This window comes from Clinocottus analis, unplaced genomic scaffold, assembly GCF_023055335.1.
Source record: "Clinocottus analis isolate CAN_PGR_092001 unplaced genomic scaffold, fCliAna1.0.p SCAF_28, whole genome shotgun sequence".
Lineage (NCBI taxonomy): Eukaryota > Metazoa > Chordata > Actinopteri > Perciformes > Cottidae > Clinocottus > Clinocottus analis.
The window spans coordinates 2,155,093-2,176,346 of NW_027176020.1; the positions used below are offsets into that span (position 1 = coordinate 2,155,093).

General features: G+C 44.5%; 1 protein-coding gene across 6 annotated transcripts in view; it reads right to left on the reverse strand.

Annotated features, from left to right (window-relative positions):
* usp24 (ubiquitin specific peptidase 24) overlaps positions 1-21,254 on the reverse strand; it is a 39,848-nt gene that overhangs the window by 17,712 nt on the left and 882 nt on the right. For 2 of the 6 annotated variants that reach the window (XM_068592879.1, XM_068592878.1), the window contains exons 2-34: positions 18,025-18,193; positions 17,675-17,742; positions 17,442-17,585; positions 16,569-16,694; positions 16,186-16,221; positions 16,013-16,078; positions 14,014-14,079; positions 13,790-13,864; positions 13,517-13,675; positions 13,291-13,405; positions 13,036-13,139; positions 12,806-12,913; positions 12,615-12,710; positions 12,025-12,186; positions 8,991-9,098; positions 8,748-8,897; positions 7,883-8,014; positions 7,312-7,423; positions 7,137-7,213; positions 6,906-7,046; positions 5,613-5,666; positions 5,395-5,528; positions 5,189-5,255; positions 4,040-4,150; positions 2,997-3,095; positions 2,686-2,859; positions 2,512-2,597; positions 1,652-1,760; positions 1,333-1,479; positions 1,128-1,225; positions 702-797; positions 370-592; positions 112-277 (exon numbers count right to left, since the gene is read on the reverse strand). In XM_068592879.1, coding sequence (XP_068448980.1) covers positions 112-277; positions 370-592; positions 702-797; positions 1,128-1,225; positions 1,333-1,479; positions 1,652-1,760; positions 2,512-2,597; positions 2,686-2,859; positions 2,997-3,095; positions 4,040-4,150; positions 5,189-5,255; positions 5,395-5,528; positions 5,613-5,666; positions 6,906-7,046; positions 7,137-7,213; positions 7,312-7,423; positions 7,883-8,014; positions 8,748-8,897; positions 8,991-9,098; positions 12,025-12,186; positions 12,615-12,710; positions 12,806-12,913; positions 13,036-13,139; positions 13,291-13,405; positions 13,517-13,675; positions 13,790-13,864; positions 14,014-14,079; positions 16,013-16,078; positions 16,186-16,221; positions 16,569-16,694; positions 17,442-17,585; positions 17,675-17,742; positions 18,025-18,193 — 3,778 coding nt within the window. Of the gene's footprint in view, positions 1-111; positions 278-369; positions 593-701; positions 798-1,127; positions 1,226-1,332; positions 1,480-1,630; positions 1,761-2,511; positions 2,598-2,685; positions 2,860-2,996; positions 3,096-4,039; positions 4,151-5,188; positions 5,256-5,394; positions 5,529-5,612; positions 5,667-6,905; positions 7,047-7,136; positions 7,214-7,311; positions 7,424-7,882; positions 8,015-8,747; positions 8,898-8,990; positions 9,099-12,024; positions 12,187-12,614; positions 12,711-12,805; positions 12,914-13,035; positions 13,140-13,290; positions 13,406-13,516; positions 13,676-13,789; positions 13,865-14,013; positions 14,080-16,012; positions 16,079-16,185; positions 16,222-16,568; positions 16,695-17,441; positions 17,586-17,674; positions 17,743-18,024; positions 18,194-21,254 lie in introns of all 6 variants that reach the window. The other 4 variants (XM_068592876.1, XM_068592875.1, XM_068592880.1 and 1 more) reach the window with 3 other exon arrangements.

Sequence of the window (21,254 nt, forward strand, 5' to 3'; positions counted from 1 at the left end):
ACTTTAAAGGACTTTTTAAACACTGTGTACTCTCATACTCGTACTATGATCACAGTACTCAGTACTCTGAGCGCGGCCACAATGACACACACAGAGCGTTTCCTGCGTCACCTGTGCTGCTGACTCGCGTGCGGTGGACGCCCTGCGGCAGGAGGGCGCTGTGCGTCTCTCTGATTGGCTGCGGGCTGCCGACCAGGTCCAAGCGGCCGGCGGCGGCCGCCCACGTCAGCCGCATGAAGCACGCCACCGTGGAGGTGAAGTCGCCCACCTCCATGGTCTGGAAGAGAGAGAGGACGTTGTGTGCGCGTGAACATTTAACGTTTATGATAAATAAATACAAACGAGGTCGCCGAATCCACGGCGCTCTACCTGAATGGCGACGCGGGCCGCCGGGATGATCTCCTCCACTCGGATGGAGGAGCGCTCGGAGAGCGACATCTGCCGGTAGGAGGACTTCTCCGGCGTGCCGCAGAGCGACAGCTGCCGGCCGGCGCGTCCGGCGTTGCGGAACGGACGCGACGACAGCGACTCGCCGTCCCTGATGACGTCGTCGTCCAGCACCGAAGGCATGCTCTGGCCGACCAGAAGAAACCTGCAAGGAACAGCAAATGAGTACATGTTTCATCTTTGTGGCCCAGAACATCAACACCTCAGTGTGTCTGTGTGTGTGTGCGTGTGTGTGTGTGTGAGTCATTTGGCACCTGGCCAACTGAAGGCAGATGGAGTAGACTCCCTGTCTGGTCTCGTAGTCCACCTCTGACGGGATGGAGTCTCTCTGCATCACATTCACCACCAGACTGCAGAGGAAGCGCACAAGAAGATTTAATGCCAACAAATATAGATTAAAATAGATTATTTTTTATTAGAACAAACTTCTGTCAACTAGAAGAACGTCAAAAAGTCGATCTGCACTTTCTGGACAACTGTTTTCTTTAATGTCTTTTTTATATATTTCTCTTGCTTATTGTATATACGTACGAAAAGCAAAGTGAACCGACGTCAACTTCCATGTATGTGCAAATTTACATCTCCATTAAAGTTGATTCTATTCTAATCTAACCTTTCTCTGCAAGTGTGAAGTATTGGGTGTGAACAGAATGAACAGATTATCATCATAAGTTTGATACCTGAGGCCTCCTGCTTTCAGGAAGTTCTCGCAGAAGGACTTGCTGCTGGTTTTCGCCATCTCGTCGTCCGACGTGGGCATGAGCTTTGAGCTCAACACCTGAGGACAAACGAGAGAAGAAGAAGAAGAAGAAGAGCTTCACTAATCTACCGTTAAAGCTTTTGAGGAGCTGTCATTGGAATATGAAGCGCTGCGTCGTGCGTTACCTCCAGGTTGTACAGCACTCTGAAGGTGGACATGCCCGGCGCCGAGGACCTGAAGAGCGACTCCAAGATGGAGGCGGCGCTCGGCTGGTGCTGCTGCTTGGAGGACATGGACGGGGAGCGAGAGCCCGTTCCCTGGAACAGCGTCTTCTGTGGGGAAAAAAAGAGGACGAAGAGGGTTTCAGAAAGCAGTAAAAGGCGTTTAGATTCATCACAACGACAAATGCTTAGAATAAAAAACGTTTAAATGTCGAAAAATGTAGAGGATTGAAGGTTTTCAACGTTCAGGCGTGGAAGTTACCATCCTGATCTGATCCTGTACCTGGTGGCTCCAGACGCTGGACTCTTTGGGGACGAAGTTGTCGAGCGCGTCCTGCACTTCTGGATCCGTGGGGATCAGCAGCAGCAGCTTCCTCACACGCAGGGTGATCCTGCAGGGAGACAACGCAGCCAATGAGGAGACGCCAGGTGCACGGAGAGCCGGGGAAACGCCGCTAGATATCGTGGCTTTCGTCTCTGCAGGCGTCGCGTTTATTCATCTGCTTTCGGCAGCGATGGAAGCGTGACGGTGTTCTCATCCCTTTTCTGACGCGGTGCTATGTGGCGGCCGCGAGCGAGTACATAACGAGCCAATTATTACAATTTAAAAAACTGCAAAACATACAATTGTTGCGCTCGCCTCAAAGCAGCCAGACAGCAGTAGTTTTGATCGTCAAAACACAGCTCGTTCAGATGCGACAGAAACAAAGTAGAACTCATTTAAAACCATCTTTGTGAGTCTTTCCTCTGTTCCGAGAATCCAAAATAGTTTTATAGCAACCAAACCAGAGCGAGAGGTTTATGCTCTCATCAAAAAACAGCCATTTTATCTCATCGGTCATTGAAAAAAAAAACACTTCTTTAAAACATCCTGTGGATGTATGTATACACACAGAATTACCATAAACCCCCAAGGTAAAAAATGTATCAAGAATACAAAAAAAGCATGGTTATAAAAGCTAATAATGTAAGAAAATATATAAAATAAGGCTCCAGAAGTGCATCTGTCATATCTCACTTTTGCGTGCGCAACTAAACTATATATTTACAATTAAAAAACAAAAAAAAGTTGTTGTCAGGCGATGCAAAGACATCAGCCACGTGGACGCCATCTTACACACACACACACACACACACACACACCTGGTTTCATCGAGGTTAGCCAGCTGGTAGAGCATCTCAAACACGTTGCACACCAGCGCCATCACCACGCCGGGCAGCGACTTCTCCTGGAGACAGAAGAACACGAACGCGTCGTCACAGCGTCCACGGTTTCTGTAACGTTTTATTTTTTTCTTCCGCTGGGCGGCGTCTGACCTGCTCCAGGGCGTAGGCCGAGTTGAAGACGGCGGAGCTGGAGCTGCTGGAGGCCGAGGCCGAGGACTCGGAGCTGCCGGAGGGCGTGCCGGTGCCCGAGCTCTTCACGGTCAGCGTCTGCTCGTCGCTGAAGCCGAGCTGGGAGAGCAGCTTCTGGTCCCGGTTCATGGTCATCTGAAACGACGGCGGAGGGGCGGAGTCTTACCGGGCGTTGGGTTGTAGTTTGTAACGCAGCTCCGTGAGGGAGCGACGGAGCGATCTGATTGGTTTATTTTTTAATAAAAGGAGGAACAAGACTCAGCAACACTCACCACGCTGTCGTTGGCAAAGATCTGGACGTTGTCCACCGGACAGCTCAAGTGCTCAGAAATCTTCCACCGGATGCTTCCTATTGTCTCATTACTGTGAGTCTGCAGGAGGGTGAGAGGGGGGGGGGGGGGAGAGAGAGAGAGAGAGAGAGAGAGAGAGAGAGACACACACACACACGGAGAGAGAGAGACACACATAGAGACAGAGAGACAGATAGAGACACAGAGAGAGAGAGAGAGAGAGAGAGAGAGAGAGAGAGAGAGAGAGAGAGAGAGAGAGAGCGAGAGAGAGAGAGAGAGAGAGAGAGAGACACCCACACACATAGAGACAGACACACACACACACACATAAAGTGACACACAAACACATACAGACACACACAAAGAGAGACACACACACACACACACACACACACAAAGAGAGACACACACACACACACACACACACACACACACAGAGACACACACACACACAGAGAGAGAGAGAGAGAGACAGAGAGAGACACACACACACACATAGAAAGACACACACACATAAAGTGACACACAAACACATACAGACACACACACACACACACACACACAAAGAGAGACACACACACACACACACACACACATAGAAAGACACACACAGAGAAACAGGGAGAACGTGGTTATTTCCTCCTCATACAGTATATATTACAGTATGTGTGTGTATATATATATATATATACACATATATATATATATACATATATATATATATATATATATATACATATATATATATACATATATATATATATATATATATATACATATATACATATATATATATATATATACATATATATATATATATATATATACATATATATATATATATATACATATATATATATATATATATATATATATATACATATATATATATATATACATATATATATATATATATATATATATATATATATACATATATACATATATACATATATACATATATATATATATATATATATATATATATATATATATATATATATATATATATTGAGCCGCCGTACCTCTAAGGTGAAAGTGTCTTTGGTTGACTCGTAGGTGATGTGCAGCGTGACCGGGTGTCCGTTGTACGACGCCCCGTGAGGTAGAATAGTGCGAGGAACTGAGTACATGTCCTGCACACAAACACACAACACAACACACAAATACACAACATTTTGTGTTAAAACCGATGAGAGTTCCTGTCGGTATGACATCACTTCACCTCGCTCATCTTTTAACATCCGTCCTGATTACTAATGTATTCATATTGATTTACATAATGACGTGACAAATTGATTAATCTACATGAAAGCTGAATGTCAGAGGGATTTTGTTTCAGTCTGGAAATGTCAAAGATGAACAACAACATGGATACTGATGCCAGATTAAAAATATATGAATAAATAATCCTTTGTCTCCTTAAAAAACTGCAATAAAAATACAATATATTAATCTTAAATCTTTTAACCAACATCTATCCTTAACTATATTTACATTTATAGAATGTTAACCTTGTAAATGGCTGTTTGTTCCACAAAAAATGTAATTGTTTTCTGTATAATAAATGCTTTCCACCACAGATACACAACGTAGAAGCTTTTTATTCAATAATTTATCATGACAAGGTTACGTTTCTCTTTCTTTCTCTGTATTATTCTATTTCAGCTCCTTCTCATCTTCTTAATGTCTGTTTAAAAATTGTATTTAAAAGTCTTCTGATTTATTATGCAAAGAGCTTTGAGTCGCCTCGTTGCTTTAAAAGGTGCTGCATGAATAAACTTCAGGGCTAAACTTTAATTCATCACCAGGTGCAACACCTAATACATTACATTTAAGTACTTTTATACACATTTTGTATATTTAATATTCTTCTCAATGTTTAATTTTGTTTTATTACTGTTTATGTTTATTTATATTACTTTTTTATCTTTATTTATCTGTACTTTCCCCACTGAGGGACTAATAAAAGATCATCTTATCTTATCTCTTAAACAGTTTATTATCTCAAGGAGCTGAGGTCGACCTGCTAAAATTAAAAGAATAATTAAAATAAATGACACCCTGGGCACGAGGTGCGCTATTAGCGCCATTAGCGTAGCCAAAATTAGCAAACAATTAAAACTAAAAGCCTCAAAAAAGTCCCGCAGTGCTGAATAAAGTTCCCGTCTTACCTCTATAGTGATGACGTAGCGCTCGGCCAGTAGCAGCAGTCTTTCGATTATCACCAGCTTCGTGGATCTACACACACACACAGACACACACACACGTCAACATGAGGGGGACAACAGAGTGTGTGTGTGTGTTTTAGTATCTCTATGAGGACGAGGAGCCCTCTCAGAGAGGCGTGTGTTGATAGGATGAGTAGCTCTGCTCTTACCCAAACCCCCCTCTGTACCTGGATGGTGATTGTACAGATGTGGCCACGGTCGGCATGGCGGTGGCGGTCAGCATCTTGGTCGCCCTGGTGACGGCGTGCGTCAAAGTCGGCCCGCCGAGCGCCGAGCTGGCCGCCTGAGGAGGAGGAAACGGGGATTCATGAGCCGCCTTCGGGTGTTTATTTATTTATTCATAACAGGAGCAGGTTCTGCCGCTCACCTCCAGCCGCTTGTAACAATCAGCGATGAACTTCTTGTGCAGAGACACGGAGTCCTGGGAGAAAGAAACGTATTTACTCACACGCGCCGACTCTGGAACAACTCCATTACATTCAGGGTTTGTTGTTTTCTAACTTAACGACAGACCAGGACACACGGTCATGAGTCACGTGATGCAGCGAGACGCCACACTGAAGTCACTAAAACAGTAATTTAACACAACACACAGGAGCTGCTGGTCCACCGGCTGGATGGTCATGTTGTTGTTGTTGTTGTTGTTGTTGTTGTTCGACTTTGGTGATCACAAACTAACCGTTTGTGTCATTGTGGGACATTAGTGTCAAACAAACAAACAAACAAACAAACAAACAAACAAACGGTGGACCAGCAGCTGTTTTCTCTAAGGTAAAAATACTGTTTTTATCAATGTAGTCCTATAAAGAGAGCATAGTGTACTAATACTATACATAGTGTACTAATACTACAGATAATGTACATAGTGTACTATAGATAATATACTGAACCTATAGTATACTAATCCTATAGATATAGTATTAATACTAAAGGTAATGTACTAATACTATACATAGTTTACTAATACTAAAGATAGTGTACTAATACTAAAGATAATGTACTAATACTATAGTATACTGAACCTATAGTATACTAATCCTGTAGATATAGTATTAATACTAAAGGTAATGTACTAATACTATACATAGTTTACTAATACTAAAGATAGTGTACTAATAGTAAAGATAATGTACTAATACTATAGTATACTGAACCTATAGTGTACTAATCCTATATATAGTGTACTAATACTAAAGATAATGTACTAATACTATAGTGTACTAATCCTAGAGTATACTAATACTATAATGTACTAACCCTGTAGAAAGTGTACTAATCATATATAAAGTGTACTAATACTACACAATTGATAATGTACTAATACTAAAGATAATGTGCTAATACTTTAGATAGTGTACTAATACTATAGATAATGTACTAACCCTGTTGAAAGTGTACTAATCATAAAGTGAACTAATACTATACAATAGATAATGTACTAATCCTATAGTGTACTAATCCTATAGATAGTGTATTACTCCTATAGTGTACTAATACTTTAGATAGTGTACTAATACTTTAGATAGTGTACTAATCCTATAGATAGTGTATTACTCCTATAGTGTACTAATACTTTAGATAGTGTACTAATCCTATAGATAGTGTACACCGAAACTGGCATAAAACACACACACACACACACACACACACACACACACACCTTCTTCATCTTGGGGTTGAGGTTGGTGTAGCTGTATGTGATGATGAGCTGAATCGCCTCGTTGGCTATCTCTTCATCGGGGGTTTCCATGGCGATGCGCCAGATAAAGTCCATCCCCGCCAGGTCGAGGCGCTCCACGCACTGAAACCAGGAACACAATAAAGTTTAAATACAAGTACTAAATGCAGACGAGGTGCGTCTCCAGCTGTCGTGGCGCATGAGAGGACTCACCAGCTGCGTGCCCTGGCGCTTGAGGCGATGGTCGCACAGGTTAACGTTCTCAAAGAAGGTCTTGAACAGGTTGAAACCTGGGAAGCACAGAATGATGACACATGTTGCATCACACACAGACACACACACACACGGGAACGTAACCCAGGAAGGCCTCGTTAACGTTCTCTCTCACCGTTCATGGTGATCTCGTAGGGCTCCAGCTTCAGGATCTTCTCCTTGAAGAGCTGCTGCTGGACGTCGCTCTCCAGGTCGTGTTGTCCTTTAGTGAACCACTCGAAACACAGCTGCACACACACACACGAGACACACAACGAGACACACAACGTTTACTGAGCCGAGTCTCTCAGGAAGGGAACCTGGAGATGCTCCTGCCGTCTGCAGACGCTACTTTAGTTTTACATGATTAACTCACAGCTTTAAAAAAAAAAAAAAAAGCTCTTCTGTCCGACATGAAGTGAATGTAATAAAGTGCAAAAACAGTTAAAAGTACAAAAATAAAACATAAACAACCTAGATTCGAGATGAAAAATATGCGTTGGTTTTGGGTTGAAGTGTCCCTTTAATTACTTTTAATGCAAAATTCACAAGAACCCCTCAAAAAAACAAATTTAAAGTTGTTTATTTCTGCGTCATAACGCCGATCTTTTTAATATAATTTCATTTTGTAACTTATCGTAACCTGTGTTCATGCACGGGCCTTAAACACACCGCTGCGGAACAAAATGGCCGACTGGTTTCCGTACCTCGCGGTCGAGTTCACAGACGTCCGGCCCCGAAACAAGACACTCCCAGAGCTCTTTGGCCCGGTTCCAGACCAGGTAGAGGCTGGCCTCCTGGAGGAAGAAGGCCAGGAAGCGCAGGTGGCTGTCCAGATACTGAACAGATTCAGAAACACACACACACACACACACACGGTCAACACACACGTCATCCTGAGGACACGGTCAACACACACCGTGCTGCTCAAGGTTGATTACTTCCTCTGAAAACCTTCCAGCTCAGAGAAAATTAAGCCTCAAACGAGATTACTCGTAATCAACGTCAAATCATGACGTGAATGAGCTTCTTCTGCAGAGTTTACTGCAGTAGAAGAAGAATCAATATCAGTTTACAGTATATTTAGAATATTTTCATGATTTCGCTTGCCATCAGACAAGCTTTTATGACGTGGAACTGAAGCTGTAATAGTCATCTATGCTCCTTTAAAAAGTCACCAGACTCCATTGACAAAAACAGTAATTTTACCTTTGAAGACCGTAAGGGGTTGCTGGTTCTCCGCTGCCTTGTCTGGTTAGTTTATTGTGTGACTTCGGTGTTTTAAAGTTAGTTCGGCTTCACCAAAGTCACACTAACACTGACTAACTAACCGATCGAAGCAGCGGCAGAGCAGCAGCTCCTGACCCTCTGGGAGGTTAAATCAGTGTTTTTGTGAATGGAGTCTGGTGTGAGAGCAGAGATATTCTAAAGACGGCGTTCACTTAGATGATAGAGAGTGTAAAATGCATCACTTTGCTGCAGAAGAAGCTTGTACAAACACATTTCTTTCTAAACATCACAAAGCGTCCCTTAAAAAGGAGCTCCTGAGAGCCGGCGGGCGCGCAGACGAACCTCCTGGTAGGTGTATCGTCCGTCCACCAGCGTCGAGCCCGAGAGGCCGGTGTTCCCCGCGGCGGTCACAGCCAGCCGGTGGCAGCACACGAGGGAACCCGTGATCAGCTTCACGATCTCAAAGTTCTTCTTCAAGTCCTGGATGATGCTCTGAGGGGTACAAGGAAAGGAAAGAAGCGGGTCAGCAGCTGTATAATCGTTTTTGACAACGCGTTGGCTTGTTTGTGTGTGTGTGTGTGTTACCTTGTCTTGCTTCTGGTAGGTCTGCTTGATGAAGGAACGGGTGATCTCGTGCAGCTGACGCAGAGCAGGAACAACCCAGACCGCCTGAGGACTGCTCTGCTGGGACGCCTACACACACACACACACACACACACACACACGATAATGACATCCATTAAAGCGGAATGAGCACCCGATCGCGTTCTAATCAGGTTTTGTTTTTTTTAAAATTAGATTGCTTCGTCGTCACAGACGCGCTATTTTTTTGCGGTTGTGTAAACATGAGAAAGAAAAACCCCGGAGCCTGGGATGTAACACTGTGGACAAGACTTTGAGTGTTTCAGAGGAGAGTTCAGGTGTGTTTGGACGAGTTATCTCTGCAACAAACTGTGGACATACTTTAGACTCCTAAAATACGCTTTATTTGCAATATTTTCAACTCTTTAATTGCCACCTGAGAGACTTTTCTCAAGACGTTATTCCTCTCTTACGCTCTCATTCTAATCCACAAGACTCCATTAACAGAAACAGTAATTTTACTCTCGCCTGAACGCAGGAGTTGCTGGCCGACCGCTGCTTACATCAGTGAGTTTGTTCATGTTATTGTGTGGCTTTGGTGTCTAAAAAAAGGGTCACACAAGGATCACACAATAACAAACCAACAAGCATCGTTTTGATGGAGGAAGCGGCAGACCGGCAACAGGGTAAAATATGCGTTTTTGTCGATGGAGTCTGGTGAGAGTAGAGCTAACAGCTTTAGCTCCCGCCAGGAAGGTAGGTCTGACATCAAGGTGAAGGAGGTGAAGATATTCTAAACAAAGCGTTGATAGAGATTATTTTTACGGGTCTAAAATACGTCCGATCCCAAACTATCCTGTTTAAAAACACCCTGAAGTTGAAGTTTGTCCTCATACGAACTGCTTTTAAAGTCCAAATCAAATATGAAACATGTCTTTTTATGATAAATCCCAGGCTCCGATCAGATTCCCCTCCGCATGAGTAAATGTGCTTCCCCTTCCACCAAAAAGCTGAGCATTCATCCGGCGGATACGATCACTCATTTAATCCAGCCGGCTCTCACCCCGGGGACGAGATCAACACCACGGTGTAATCATTAGTCAGTGCCAAAGCCCTCTCGGTGAAGCAAGCAGACGATTACACACACACAGACAGACACACACACACCTGGTTCAACTCCCTTCTCGTTACAATTAAGTGTGAAATCAACCTGTGACCAGTGAAAAACCCGCTTTTTTTGTGGTCAAGCAACCTTCCACCGCGATCGCCCGGCGGACATCGGACACAGACATTGGGATCATGAGGTGGTAAAGCTTCGTTCTCTTACTTTGGCCACAGAGTTGGCCTTCTTCTTGCCCCAAGAGCCAGTAAGAAATGAGCTTTGAGTGTCGCTGCCTTTACAGTCCTCCTGAGAGTGAGTCTAGAAACATACATTTGTTTTTTATTTATTTGAGGGGCAGTTTACTGGTGCTCGTTGTCCTGCATGTGAACATAAAAACAACAAAATGTGAATCCCCCCGCCACAGGCTTTCACTCATTTCTACCTTTTATCATGAATAAATCAAGATAATTTGTAAACCGCTCACTTAAAGCCTCTATTCATCATGAATAAGCAATGCATTAACATTTAAATAGACGGTTCCTAACTCACTATTATCACGTGACATTATATTTATTAAAAGTATTCAGTATTTTACGATATTATAGTCGCCTCTGAAGACATATTTTACATTATTACATTACTGAAAACTGTATATACTGCTTTAAAAAAAGCTAAATCAATACATGAAAGACTCCTTTAAAGAGGAGTTTAACCACAATGTGTGTAGTTTTCTTGAATATGTTCCGTCCTTTTGCAAACATGAATATTGTAATAAATACAGAAGGTTAGTACACGATGTATGAAGAAGAAGGTCAAAGAGGGAGAAACGCTGTGAGGTCGGCCTCTGAGCTTCAGTCAGAGGAAAGAGAGGAAGTTTTAGGAAGAGTTGAAATGAATAATGAACCCGTGGAGGGCAGAGAGACAGAGAGAGAGAGAGACAGAGAGAAAGAGAGAGAGAGGCCTCCTGCAGCTCTGTGGACGAGAGACCGAGGCAAAGTTGGAGGAAAGAGACGTAAACAAACTGGAGTTGACGGTTCTCTGCATCATTAACAAGGACGCGCTAACTTTAGAACAACACGGTCACGGCAGGAAGGAACATGCAGCGGTTCTTCCTGAGGAAGAGCTTTCACACCACCGTGATGAAGAACATCACCTGCAAGTCATAATGAGAAACTCTTAAAATAACAACTTAGTATCTAGAAATAACAATTTGCTCATCTTGAAATATTCATTTAAGGTTTAAAAATAATGACTTGTGGTAGTTTTTTATCATTATTTTGAGGTCCTAGTTCATTTTGTGACAATATGATGTCTGTATTTCAAGGACGTTTTTCACTCTTTTGAGGTATTATGTAATTATTATGAGATAAGAAGACTTTATCTTGATGGAAAGTCTCTATTTTGAGATGGAAAGTCTTCATTTAGAAAAAGGAAGTCACTATTTTTTAGATATTCTGAGATAGGAAATCATTATTTTTGAGAGTTTGATTATTTAAGTCATTATTTTGAGATAAGTCATAATAACGAATTAAAGGACCTTTTTTCCCCCATCAAAAGTCTCGTTTTTGTTCTATTAACAGCAGAAATGAGCCTCCATAGTTTAATTTAAAACAGATTGAGCTCCTTTTGTGAGCTGTGCCTAAAAGGAACGGGGTTTTTATTTGATGTAAACACAAAACAAACAACAATACGTCCTCTTGAAGGGTCCTCGAATGCCCTGGAGCGCCATTAAGCCCAAAAACCACTAGCGGCTCCAAAGCGGCCCCTAAGCGGCTCCTGAGCGGCTCCTGAGCGGCTCCTGAGCGGCTCCTAAGCGGCTCCTGAGCGGCTCCTAAGCGGCTCCTGAGCGGCTCCTGAGCGGCTCCTGAGCGGCTCCTGAGCGGCTCCTGAGCGGCTCCTGAGCGGCTCCTAAGCGGCCCCTAAGCGGCGCCTCACCTTCTTGATGTCCTCGATGCATTTGATGATGTAGCTGCGCTTCACCGTCTCCTTGACGGCGTAGGCGTCGCTCAGGATGCCCAGGTGCTCCTCCAGCGCCTGCTGCACCAGGCTGGTGGGCAGCGTGGGCAGGTGGGCCAGCTCCCACAGCACCTCCAGCACCTGGACACGCACGACAACACAACCTGGAGTCACGGCTCAGCGTCCTCACAAGGCCTTCGCAGGAAGAGCCACGAGCCGGTCACGAGTCTGTTTTGTGTGTGTTTAGTTGTTTTGTGTCTCTGTGTGGTCGTTTTGTGCCTTTTTGTAGTCGTTTTGTGTCTCTCTGTAGTAGTTAAGAATCTTTTTGTGTATTTCTGTTGCCATTTTTGCCCTTTTCATAGTCGTTTTGCGTCTCTTTGTAGCTGTTTTGCATGTCTTTGTAGTACTTTTTCCCCTTTTCATAGCCGTCAAGTCTCTTTGTTGTTGTTTTGCAGTCTTCTTTTAGTCCTTTTATGTTTCAGGTTCACTGTTTAAATCCCATTTTCTGGGTGAAAGCCCTCTGCCCGGCTGGCTCGTCCAGTAATCCGTCCGTGGACGCGCCGACATACCTTTCCTGTTGTCGTTTCAGAGCGAGCCTCTCTGCCGATCCTCCCGATCAGACTGAGCAGCTTCTGCCTCACGCGGTCGCTCTCGACCTCCCAGCTCTAAACAACATGCAAACAAAAAGAGAAGAGACTTACAAAACACTTTTCACTGAGCCAATCTACTCCCAAAATGTGCCTTCGCCCTTCGCCCTGACCTTCTGTATGAGGGCGAAGAGGTGGGTGAGCTGATCGAAGCTGAACTTCACAGCAGCGGCAGCGATGATTGTATGAATGTTTTCTATCACAGTTGATGACTGGCCCGCCTGAAGGAACCAATAGAAGCATCAGAAGACAGGAAAACTCGATTATTTTAAACAAACATCTTGTCAAATAAAACCAAAAGTGTTCAATGCGCTTAAAAAAAAAAGGTAAATTTTGTTCTAACCTGGATTTTCCAGATCTTGGAGAGTTCGTCCAGCGACAGTTTACTCCCCAGCAACTCAATGATTCCCTTTATTCTCTCACAGTACTGAGCTTGATCAATGTTACCTGGGAAAAAAAAAACATTATTTAATGACCACTGTGAACACCGTCACAGTGAAACCTGATCATTTTTGAAGATTTCTTCATGAAGCAGTGACGTTTGTCCAGGAGCACGTTGTGAGAAACATCCGTTACGATCAGTTTGGGCTTCTCTTACCCTCCAGCGCTATTGAGAGGACCGAGTTCTCCACCAGCCAGTCCAAAAGTTTATCCGTGTCGATGGCATTTTTCACCGTCTTTGACACCGTACTCTCCTCTATCAACTTAGTCACCTGGGAAGAAGATACAAAAAACAAAGACGCATGAGAACAGACAGAAAAAAAAAAGAAATTATTGCGCTCGTGCCGTTTAAAATCCAACGTCATCCAGTAAAAAGAGCGGACCTCTTTGAGGGAGTTCATCTTGGTGGAGAAGTGGGGGGTTTTAAGCATGCGCAGCAGCGTGTCCAGCCGCAGGTCGTCCACCACGGTGACCAGCTCCCTCTGGAACCTCATGCACAGCAGCTTGATGGCCGACAGCAGGTCCGGGATGCTCACCAGGCGCTGCGGGGCGACGGACAAGTGAAGGTCACGAGGATGAAGTCAATCAAACCAAACCTGGGATTTGACCGCAGGTGGGATTTTTTGTGTGGAAGCCTGACGAATATAAAATGCTACCTTGTCTTTAAGGTCCTTCTCCTCCAGGTTCTGCACATACGTGATCATCTTGTGGATGACTGGATCGAGCATGGGCTAGGAAACACAATATGAAAACAGTTAGAAGACACGGCAAATAAATACACAATGTCAACCTGATCAAATTAGCAGCAGAAAACATGCTACAAAAGACTTGAAGTAGATCAGCGGTTCAGTGTGCAGGTGTGCAGGTGAGGTGCGCTCACCTGGACGAGGCTGGAGTTGAGATATTCGGCACCGACTCCGAGAGGCTGGACGAGCGCCGACACACACTGAGGAGGCAGAGCGGAGGAGACTCAGGATGCGACACCAAGAAACAAATTAAAGTAACTCACGAATACCGCCGGCGCCTGACAAGTAGGAATTGTTTATTCATTCTTAAATATCTAGTGTCCACCAGGGGGCGACTCCTCTGGTTGTATAGAAGTCTATGCTTCATGTGTTGAAGCTGCATTCTCTCTCCTGACCACCAGGGGGCGACTCCTCTGGTTGTATAGAAGTCTATATAAATGACTCTACTTCTCTCTTGATGTATTCCCTCAGGAAACATTGTAAACATTCGTCTTCTTCAATACAGCATGATGTTCATTAAGTACAGTAGCGTATGCTTTAGGGGCGGGGCTACCAGGTGATTGACAGGTATACTATGTAACTCCTCCTCAGTCAAAATATGGTCAAATCGGTGAACTCGAAGCCTCAAAAAAACATCCACGGGTCCACAAACCGACGGGCGACGTCACAATGACGGCGTCCACTCGTTAAACACAGTGTGCGGGCTGCGTGTGCGTCAGCGTAAACAGACGTGTGGGTCAGTTTTAAACACAAGAGCCCAGCTGTCGTTTGTCACTCGGTGCTAAATCACAGGGGCTTAATGAATGGTTCCCGTGTTCCTGTCTCTTTTCTGGCCGTCCTCCATCTCTGCTTCTGGGCTCCCGTCACCCCCACCTTCCTCCTCTATTCACTCTGTAACCCCCCTCCTCCTCTTCCTCCTCCTCGTGCACTTGACTTCCTGCTCAAAGCAGACAGATGAGTGACTCAGCCTTGGGAGTCAGTAGAGGAGGGAGCACTCATCCCATTATCTTCTCTCCCTGCTGTGCTCGTAGTATGTTTGATATCAGACGGCTGACAAACTCTTGTTGAGCTTTCTGCTCCTGCAGAAGCTCTGCTGCATAAATATGAACGGTTTTTATTTGAATCGGATTTCGACAATTCAAAGAAAATTGATTTTTTTTTTGTTTATTAGTTCTATAATGAACTCAAATATATAATACAAAAATATAAATATATTCAAATATTGAAATATATAAAAATATAAATATTGAAATAAATATAAAAATATAGATATTGAAATAAATATAAAAATTGAAAAGTATAAAAAATAACTATAAACATATATTAAAAATATAAATATTTAAATAAATATATAAAAAATATAAATATTTCAATATAATTTACAATATAAATATATTGTAAATGGATGGTTTATTCGACTGGACGAGCAGAACCGCAGCATCTGAACCGGCGTTCGCTCCTTGGTTGCTTCTCGTCAGTCGTGTCCTTCATGGATTCGTCACGTGAACTTTGTCCAGAAGCAAAGACACGGATAACGAACGACAAGAGCCGCTAACCTCGTTTTCTTTGCCAGCAGCAGATTTATTTTATCTATCCTCTTTTCTTTTTTTTTGAGTAAACTAAAACTGCTGTGCCTGCAGAATTTCAAGTTGACTGAGGGGTCAGCGTATCAGCTACGGATGATTTGACTCGTTGACTTTCAGCGGGCAGCCACACATATTAATATGCTTAGAGAGAGAGTGTGTGTGTCCGTACACACACAGACACACACACTGAATCAATGGCTGTGCACTGCTGTGGTTCCGGCCGGGTTCCCAGAAGGAAGCATCAGTACAAGGATGCCTCACAACACACGACACAACAGAGCATTTCTACCATCAACACAGCGGCAGGATGAGAGAGCGTGTTTGTGTGTTAGTGAGTATTAGTGAGAGTTGGGGGGGGGGGGTCTCTTGCAGCTGAGAGCAGTGGGGGTGAACACAGTGACCTTTCGCTTGCACAGTCTAAAAGTCTGTCTGCGCTGCTTCTCTCCCATCCAGAACCACCAGTAGGAACCAAAAGCAACCATCCCGTCACAAAAATAAAGAAAAGGAAGAAGTTCAAGGAGAGCAAAGTGAGGACGGCGACTCTTACGGCGATCTCGATTTCGTCCGCGTTGAGCTTCGTCTGGATGGCGGTGAATCCTCCCAGCTCTCCAAACTTGACCCAGAAAAAGGAAGAAGAAGATTAGGAAAAGGAGACATGTGAGTCCAAACAGAAAAGACATTTTCTATGAAAAGGAGACAAGAATCTGGCTCATTGCTCACCCGGTTCACCAAGTCAACCAGCCAACCGTGAGGCTCCTGGAAGAGAGGAGCACAGTGACAGTGGATTTATTCAAACAGTGACACTGCAAATTGTTGTAAGAGAAAAAACACACACACAAGTTGTCTGCCAGCTGTTGTGTGTCAGTCACACATGTCCTTCTGAACCAAAAACGGCTCCGTTACACAACAGCGGGGACGGAAAAGTCATTTTTCGGCCCCTGGGTGCGACTACGAATGCTAAACAAAGGCTAATAAGGAAGCACACGCTTGTGTGTGTGTGTGTGTGCATTTATACTAGCAGCATCTGGATGAGTTGGCACACACACACACGCAGCAATAAGACTTTATAAAGGCGACGGAGACTCAACCACCGCCCTCCTTACTTTCTGATAGGCGTTGCTCGGAGAGACCGCAAACATGTTGGCCTCTTCTCCAAAGACTTCCGCCCAGTTCCTCTGACAGGCCTTCATCCGGTTCTTGAAATGGTACTCGTTGTCCGGGTTGAAGGCCTGCGAACAACAAGACAACGACGACAAGGAGCATGGATACATATTGATGATTAATCAGCATTTTTTTTGTTAAACAGGTTGGAGTCTTCCCAACACTCACGGCGGCAGATTAGACTGTATTGTAATTCGGCGCATGAGAAGTACGGAGGAGCTTTGAGCTTAAACTCATCTCATATTTAATGACTAATTTATAGCCTTTATACAAACTCTGTAAAGAAACAAGTAAAGTATTAACCTTTTAGAAACCATGCGCGAAAATCCTCCCGCTCCCATTTTAAGTCCCAGCATGCCCCATTTAGACAATCTTTTGACATAAAATACGTATTTTTTTTCCATTTTTGAACCGAATGACACAGTTTTTGGACTGAAACTCCTTCCTAACAGACCAAGACTTTGTTTTATTGTGATTTGTGTTGCAGATTCTGATTCTTTAGGTCCTAATCTTTTAAAAAAGGTGTCTTATTGACAGCTCCAGGAGGCATTTTTGGGAATCTGGCTGGATGTTCATAGTTACAATCAAATTATCTTTTTAAAAAAGGGTTTTTTTTGTGCAGATATACATTTTTCTCCCAAGACTTTGCTAAACAAATACATACAATAAACACGAGTATTGGAATTAATTTGGGGTTCCTAGGCCGACTCAAACACGGGAAAAAGAGGTCTGGAGACAAAACTGGTTCCACAGTTTTCAACGGGTTAAACGCCTCGTATGTGAAAAGAACGTTGAAGGTGTGAGCGAGGACGCACCATAGTCAGGACTCCCATCAGGTTCACGGGTACGGGGTCCTGCTTCACCCGCTCCGCAACCAGCTCCACCAGCAACATGAGCATGTTGTAGATCCCCTCGTGGATCTCGGTGCCCCACTTGTGTACGGCGCTGCTGGTCAGCAACTGGTGGAGGCGGCAAACAAAAGACAGTTCAGGGACACGTGCGTCGATGAATCGAGTATTAAAAGCCGCTTGATCCCTTCGCGGCTCACCTTCTTGAAGGCCTCCGGCATGCACCGGTCTATGAAGCGCTTGCAGTTTTCATCAGCGTCGGCGAGGCCTGGCGGAGAGGGAGCAGTTGGAGTCACATTCTTATCTCACATCCAAACACATTGAGGAGAAAGGAGGGAGAGGAGAGGAGAGGAGAGGAGAGGAAGGGGGGGAACTAGCTGTGACGAGGAGATACAGATTGAGCCGTGTGTCCAAAATAACATGTGAAAAACGCTCCAAACAAAACATACCGCCCACACACACGCACATAAACGCAGATGGCGAGCCTTTTGATTTAAAGCAGACCCGTCGAAAAATAAATCTTCCTCCCACACATTCGGGGGTTTCTTACCGTGCCGGGCGAGGCAGGTGGACGCGATAAGACACTTGCCCAGGGACTCCTCCCTCTTGTACGGTATGGACCAGTGGTCGGTGAAGACGCGGCTCTCCAGCTCGTACAGGTTGGTGGTGGGGAACTCCATGCTGCCCCCCGAGCAGTTCCCGTTCTCATCGTTGCTCCGCTGTAAACACAAACACACAGGACACAATTACAGCCTTTGTTTCACGCTGCGTCGTCTGTTGTTTTGGGACGCTGCAGCTGAGGTTAATCCAAACGGCCTCTGGCAAAGGATAAAGTCTCAGAGGATGACGCTTGATTCTTCTGCTCCCTCTGGGAGGAGAGCGAGAGCAGTCGTTTGTGAAAATGTGTCCTCTCCCTCTCTTTCTTTCTCGCTCTGCTCTTCATCTCAGCGTCCCTCTATTTCCTCCCGAACAGGCGCTTGTTCTCAAGTGTTTCACTGAAGTCAAAAAGGGCTGCGACGCGTGCGACACGGTGTGTGTAATGACACTTGTCTCGTTAGCGTGTTAGCGATACGACGCTACCTATGGAGTTGTCCTGACACCAGTATTGGAAATGTCTCCGATACAGCCTTAAAAAAACAACAACGTTGGATCGGGTATCGGCGAGTACTCGACTCTATGCAGCGATCCGATACCACGTTAGCATATCAGCTCATTTACGCTACACAGGGAACAACAACAACAACATGCGCCACACGCTACCGGATCCGCGCGTCCTGCTCGTTAAGCACCGCCTGATTGCTGCGTCCGAAATCGACGAGGGGAGAACGAGAGAGTCGTTGCACATGCGCAGAGCCGATAGGGGGGAGCGTCATCTGTGCTCGAGGTCGCACAATGTCAGCAATTTCGCTAATATTTTTACAGTGGAGAATCTGTCAAGCGTGACAATGAAATAAAGTAAGTCAACTGTATGCATTTGTTTATGTTTTAGAAAAGGGTATAAACCTGAGCCAGGTCTTACAATGATGGCAATCAAATCACAGTCACGTAGAGTTAGTATATAGCTGTTTAAAAATATATATTTTTTATTTTACACACTAGTATTGGATCAGGATTTGTCCAATATGCTGGTTTAAGTATCAAGAAGTTAAAACCGACTTGCTTAACGTTGCCTCTTAAGCCTTCTGCCTTCAAAAAGCCGGCGTCCCCCTTGACGGGGACACAACAGGCCCGGGAGCGGTAAAGTCTACGAGTCCATGTGGCGAACGCACACAAAGGGTTATTGAATTATTGACATTAGAACATTGTTTACATATTCATGATGTCGTCTGAATATTCATGATTACACAGCAGAACTCACTCCTCGAGGAAAACGCGTCGTGGAGCATGTCACGCTAAAGCACACGTCATATCTGCCTACGAGTGATTGAGGTTTTTATTTTGGCAGCGCGCAAATCATTTACAGCAATCTATTGAGGCTTGACCCCGCAGTTTAGTGTTAAAAAGCATCATAATTATGCTCTAACTACATTACAAATAACCCAAACTATTCACAGCTCATTTGTCGAGTTTGCCTTTGGCGCAAATATTAACACGGCAAAGAAGAGTTAGGTCAAGTCCGACCATTCTGAATACATCTCCATAAATTAGCATACATAATGGTCCATGTGTTGCAGTGCCTGTTTTAATGAAATATATATATTTTGTTTTTTAAGTGCTGGACTGAGCGTTAAAGAGGAGAAGCGGAGGACGAGGTAAAAGGGAGGAGAAGCGTCATGTATCATCCCTTCCAAGGACAATTAGAAACGACGATGTTTAGCACTACATTTGAAGTAACCAAGGGAAGACATATCGTTGCAAATCAGAACTCTCTGATAAGTATAAATACTGGTTCCTCTGATTTCAACAAGAATGACATCACTGAGAAAGAGGAAACTTCCTATCTTTGTATACAATATTCAGGGTTGCTTGTAAACAACCATCGAACATGCAAATGAGCTGCAAAGCCCTCAATGAGTCAAGACCTGGAGGCTCTAGGGGACGACTGCTCGGGTCTCTAAAGGCACAGACCTCATGTGTGGTGGTTGCGCAGGGCGGTGAGGTAACCCAGAGCCGCTCTGTTACTATGCACCCTGCGGCCCTCCTGGGATCCCCCCTCTGCAAAAAAACAAAACTGCAATGTGTTTATGTGTGTTAGGGAGACTGCAGGGCTATATTTGGAGGCATAACATGGGGACATAGGCCTGTGACATGCCTCTCAAGCACAAACACAGCCGACAAGAGGCGGCAAGTAAAGCAGTTATGTTCTTGAGGCTCATTTCCTGCACTGCACATTGGGAGACACTTGTTCACTTCTCTATCTTAAGACAACAAATGGAGAAGTGGGTTCAAAATAGGACTTTTTTTGGGGGGCGTGTGGACATTCAATGAACTCAAGAAAGGGAGTCGCTTTGGGCTGATTGAGTTTGGAACGCCACCATTATTGGCATGTTCACAAAAACAGTGTACAGTGACCTGCAAAATGTGTGCTATTTCCCCCCTGCATACTGTAAATGCCAACGGTTGTTTACCCTGCAGCTATAACAGTGTGACAGCAGTGAGAGAAAGGGAGAGTTAGCGGAAAAGGAAAACAGATATTGGGATTAATTTACAACCATTCATGCTTGATTCATAGTCCCAGCAGCTGGAACAGACATTCAAAAGGGACACCACAAGTGGTTGGAAAGTCTCAATCAATCATCTTACAATTTTGGGAGAAAGTGCAGTTTTCACTTTGACAGCACCTGCAGGATTTTTTTTACGAGATCTGAAGGGAGCAACAGGATTGAGAGGTCAGGTTACTGAAGGGGCACATCGAGGTGTCACGTCTTGTGTCTCGTAGACAGGTATGCATGAAACGCCAACGGAGTTAATTTGCCACAACACGTGACACAACCGACAGCGGACTCGGACGAAACGATGCGACCTGCAGGGTAGATCTGACAGAACCGGCCTCACAGCATCAAGTGCAAACGCTCCCCACACAAAAACACACACTTAAGTTACACACAAGGTGACACGAGCAAACTCGACATTTTTTTTCACAGCTGAGAATGTGGCCGGAAGATATGATCAAAATGGCCCCGTGAGTCAAGAGACGTTGCGAAACCGCCGTTTGGGTTCGAGTGGACCGCGCTGTCGGCGAGAGGTCGCCGCTGTCAGCCGAGCCCCTGCACGCTAACGTCGGCTAACAATCTGCAAAGCCGCCCCGCCAAAGGCGGACTGAATAGATCCAGCCGCCCC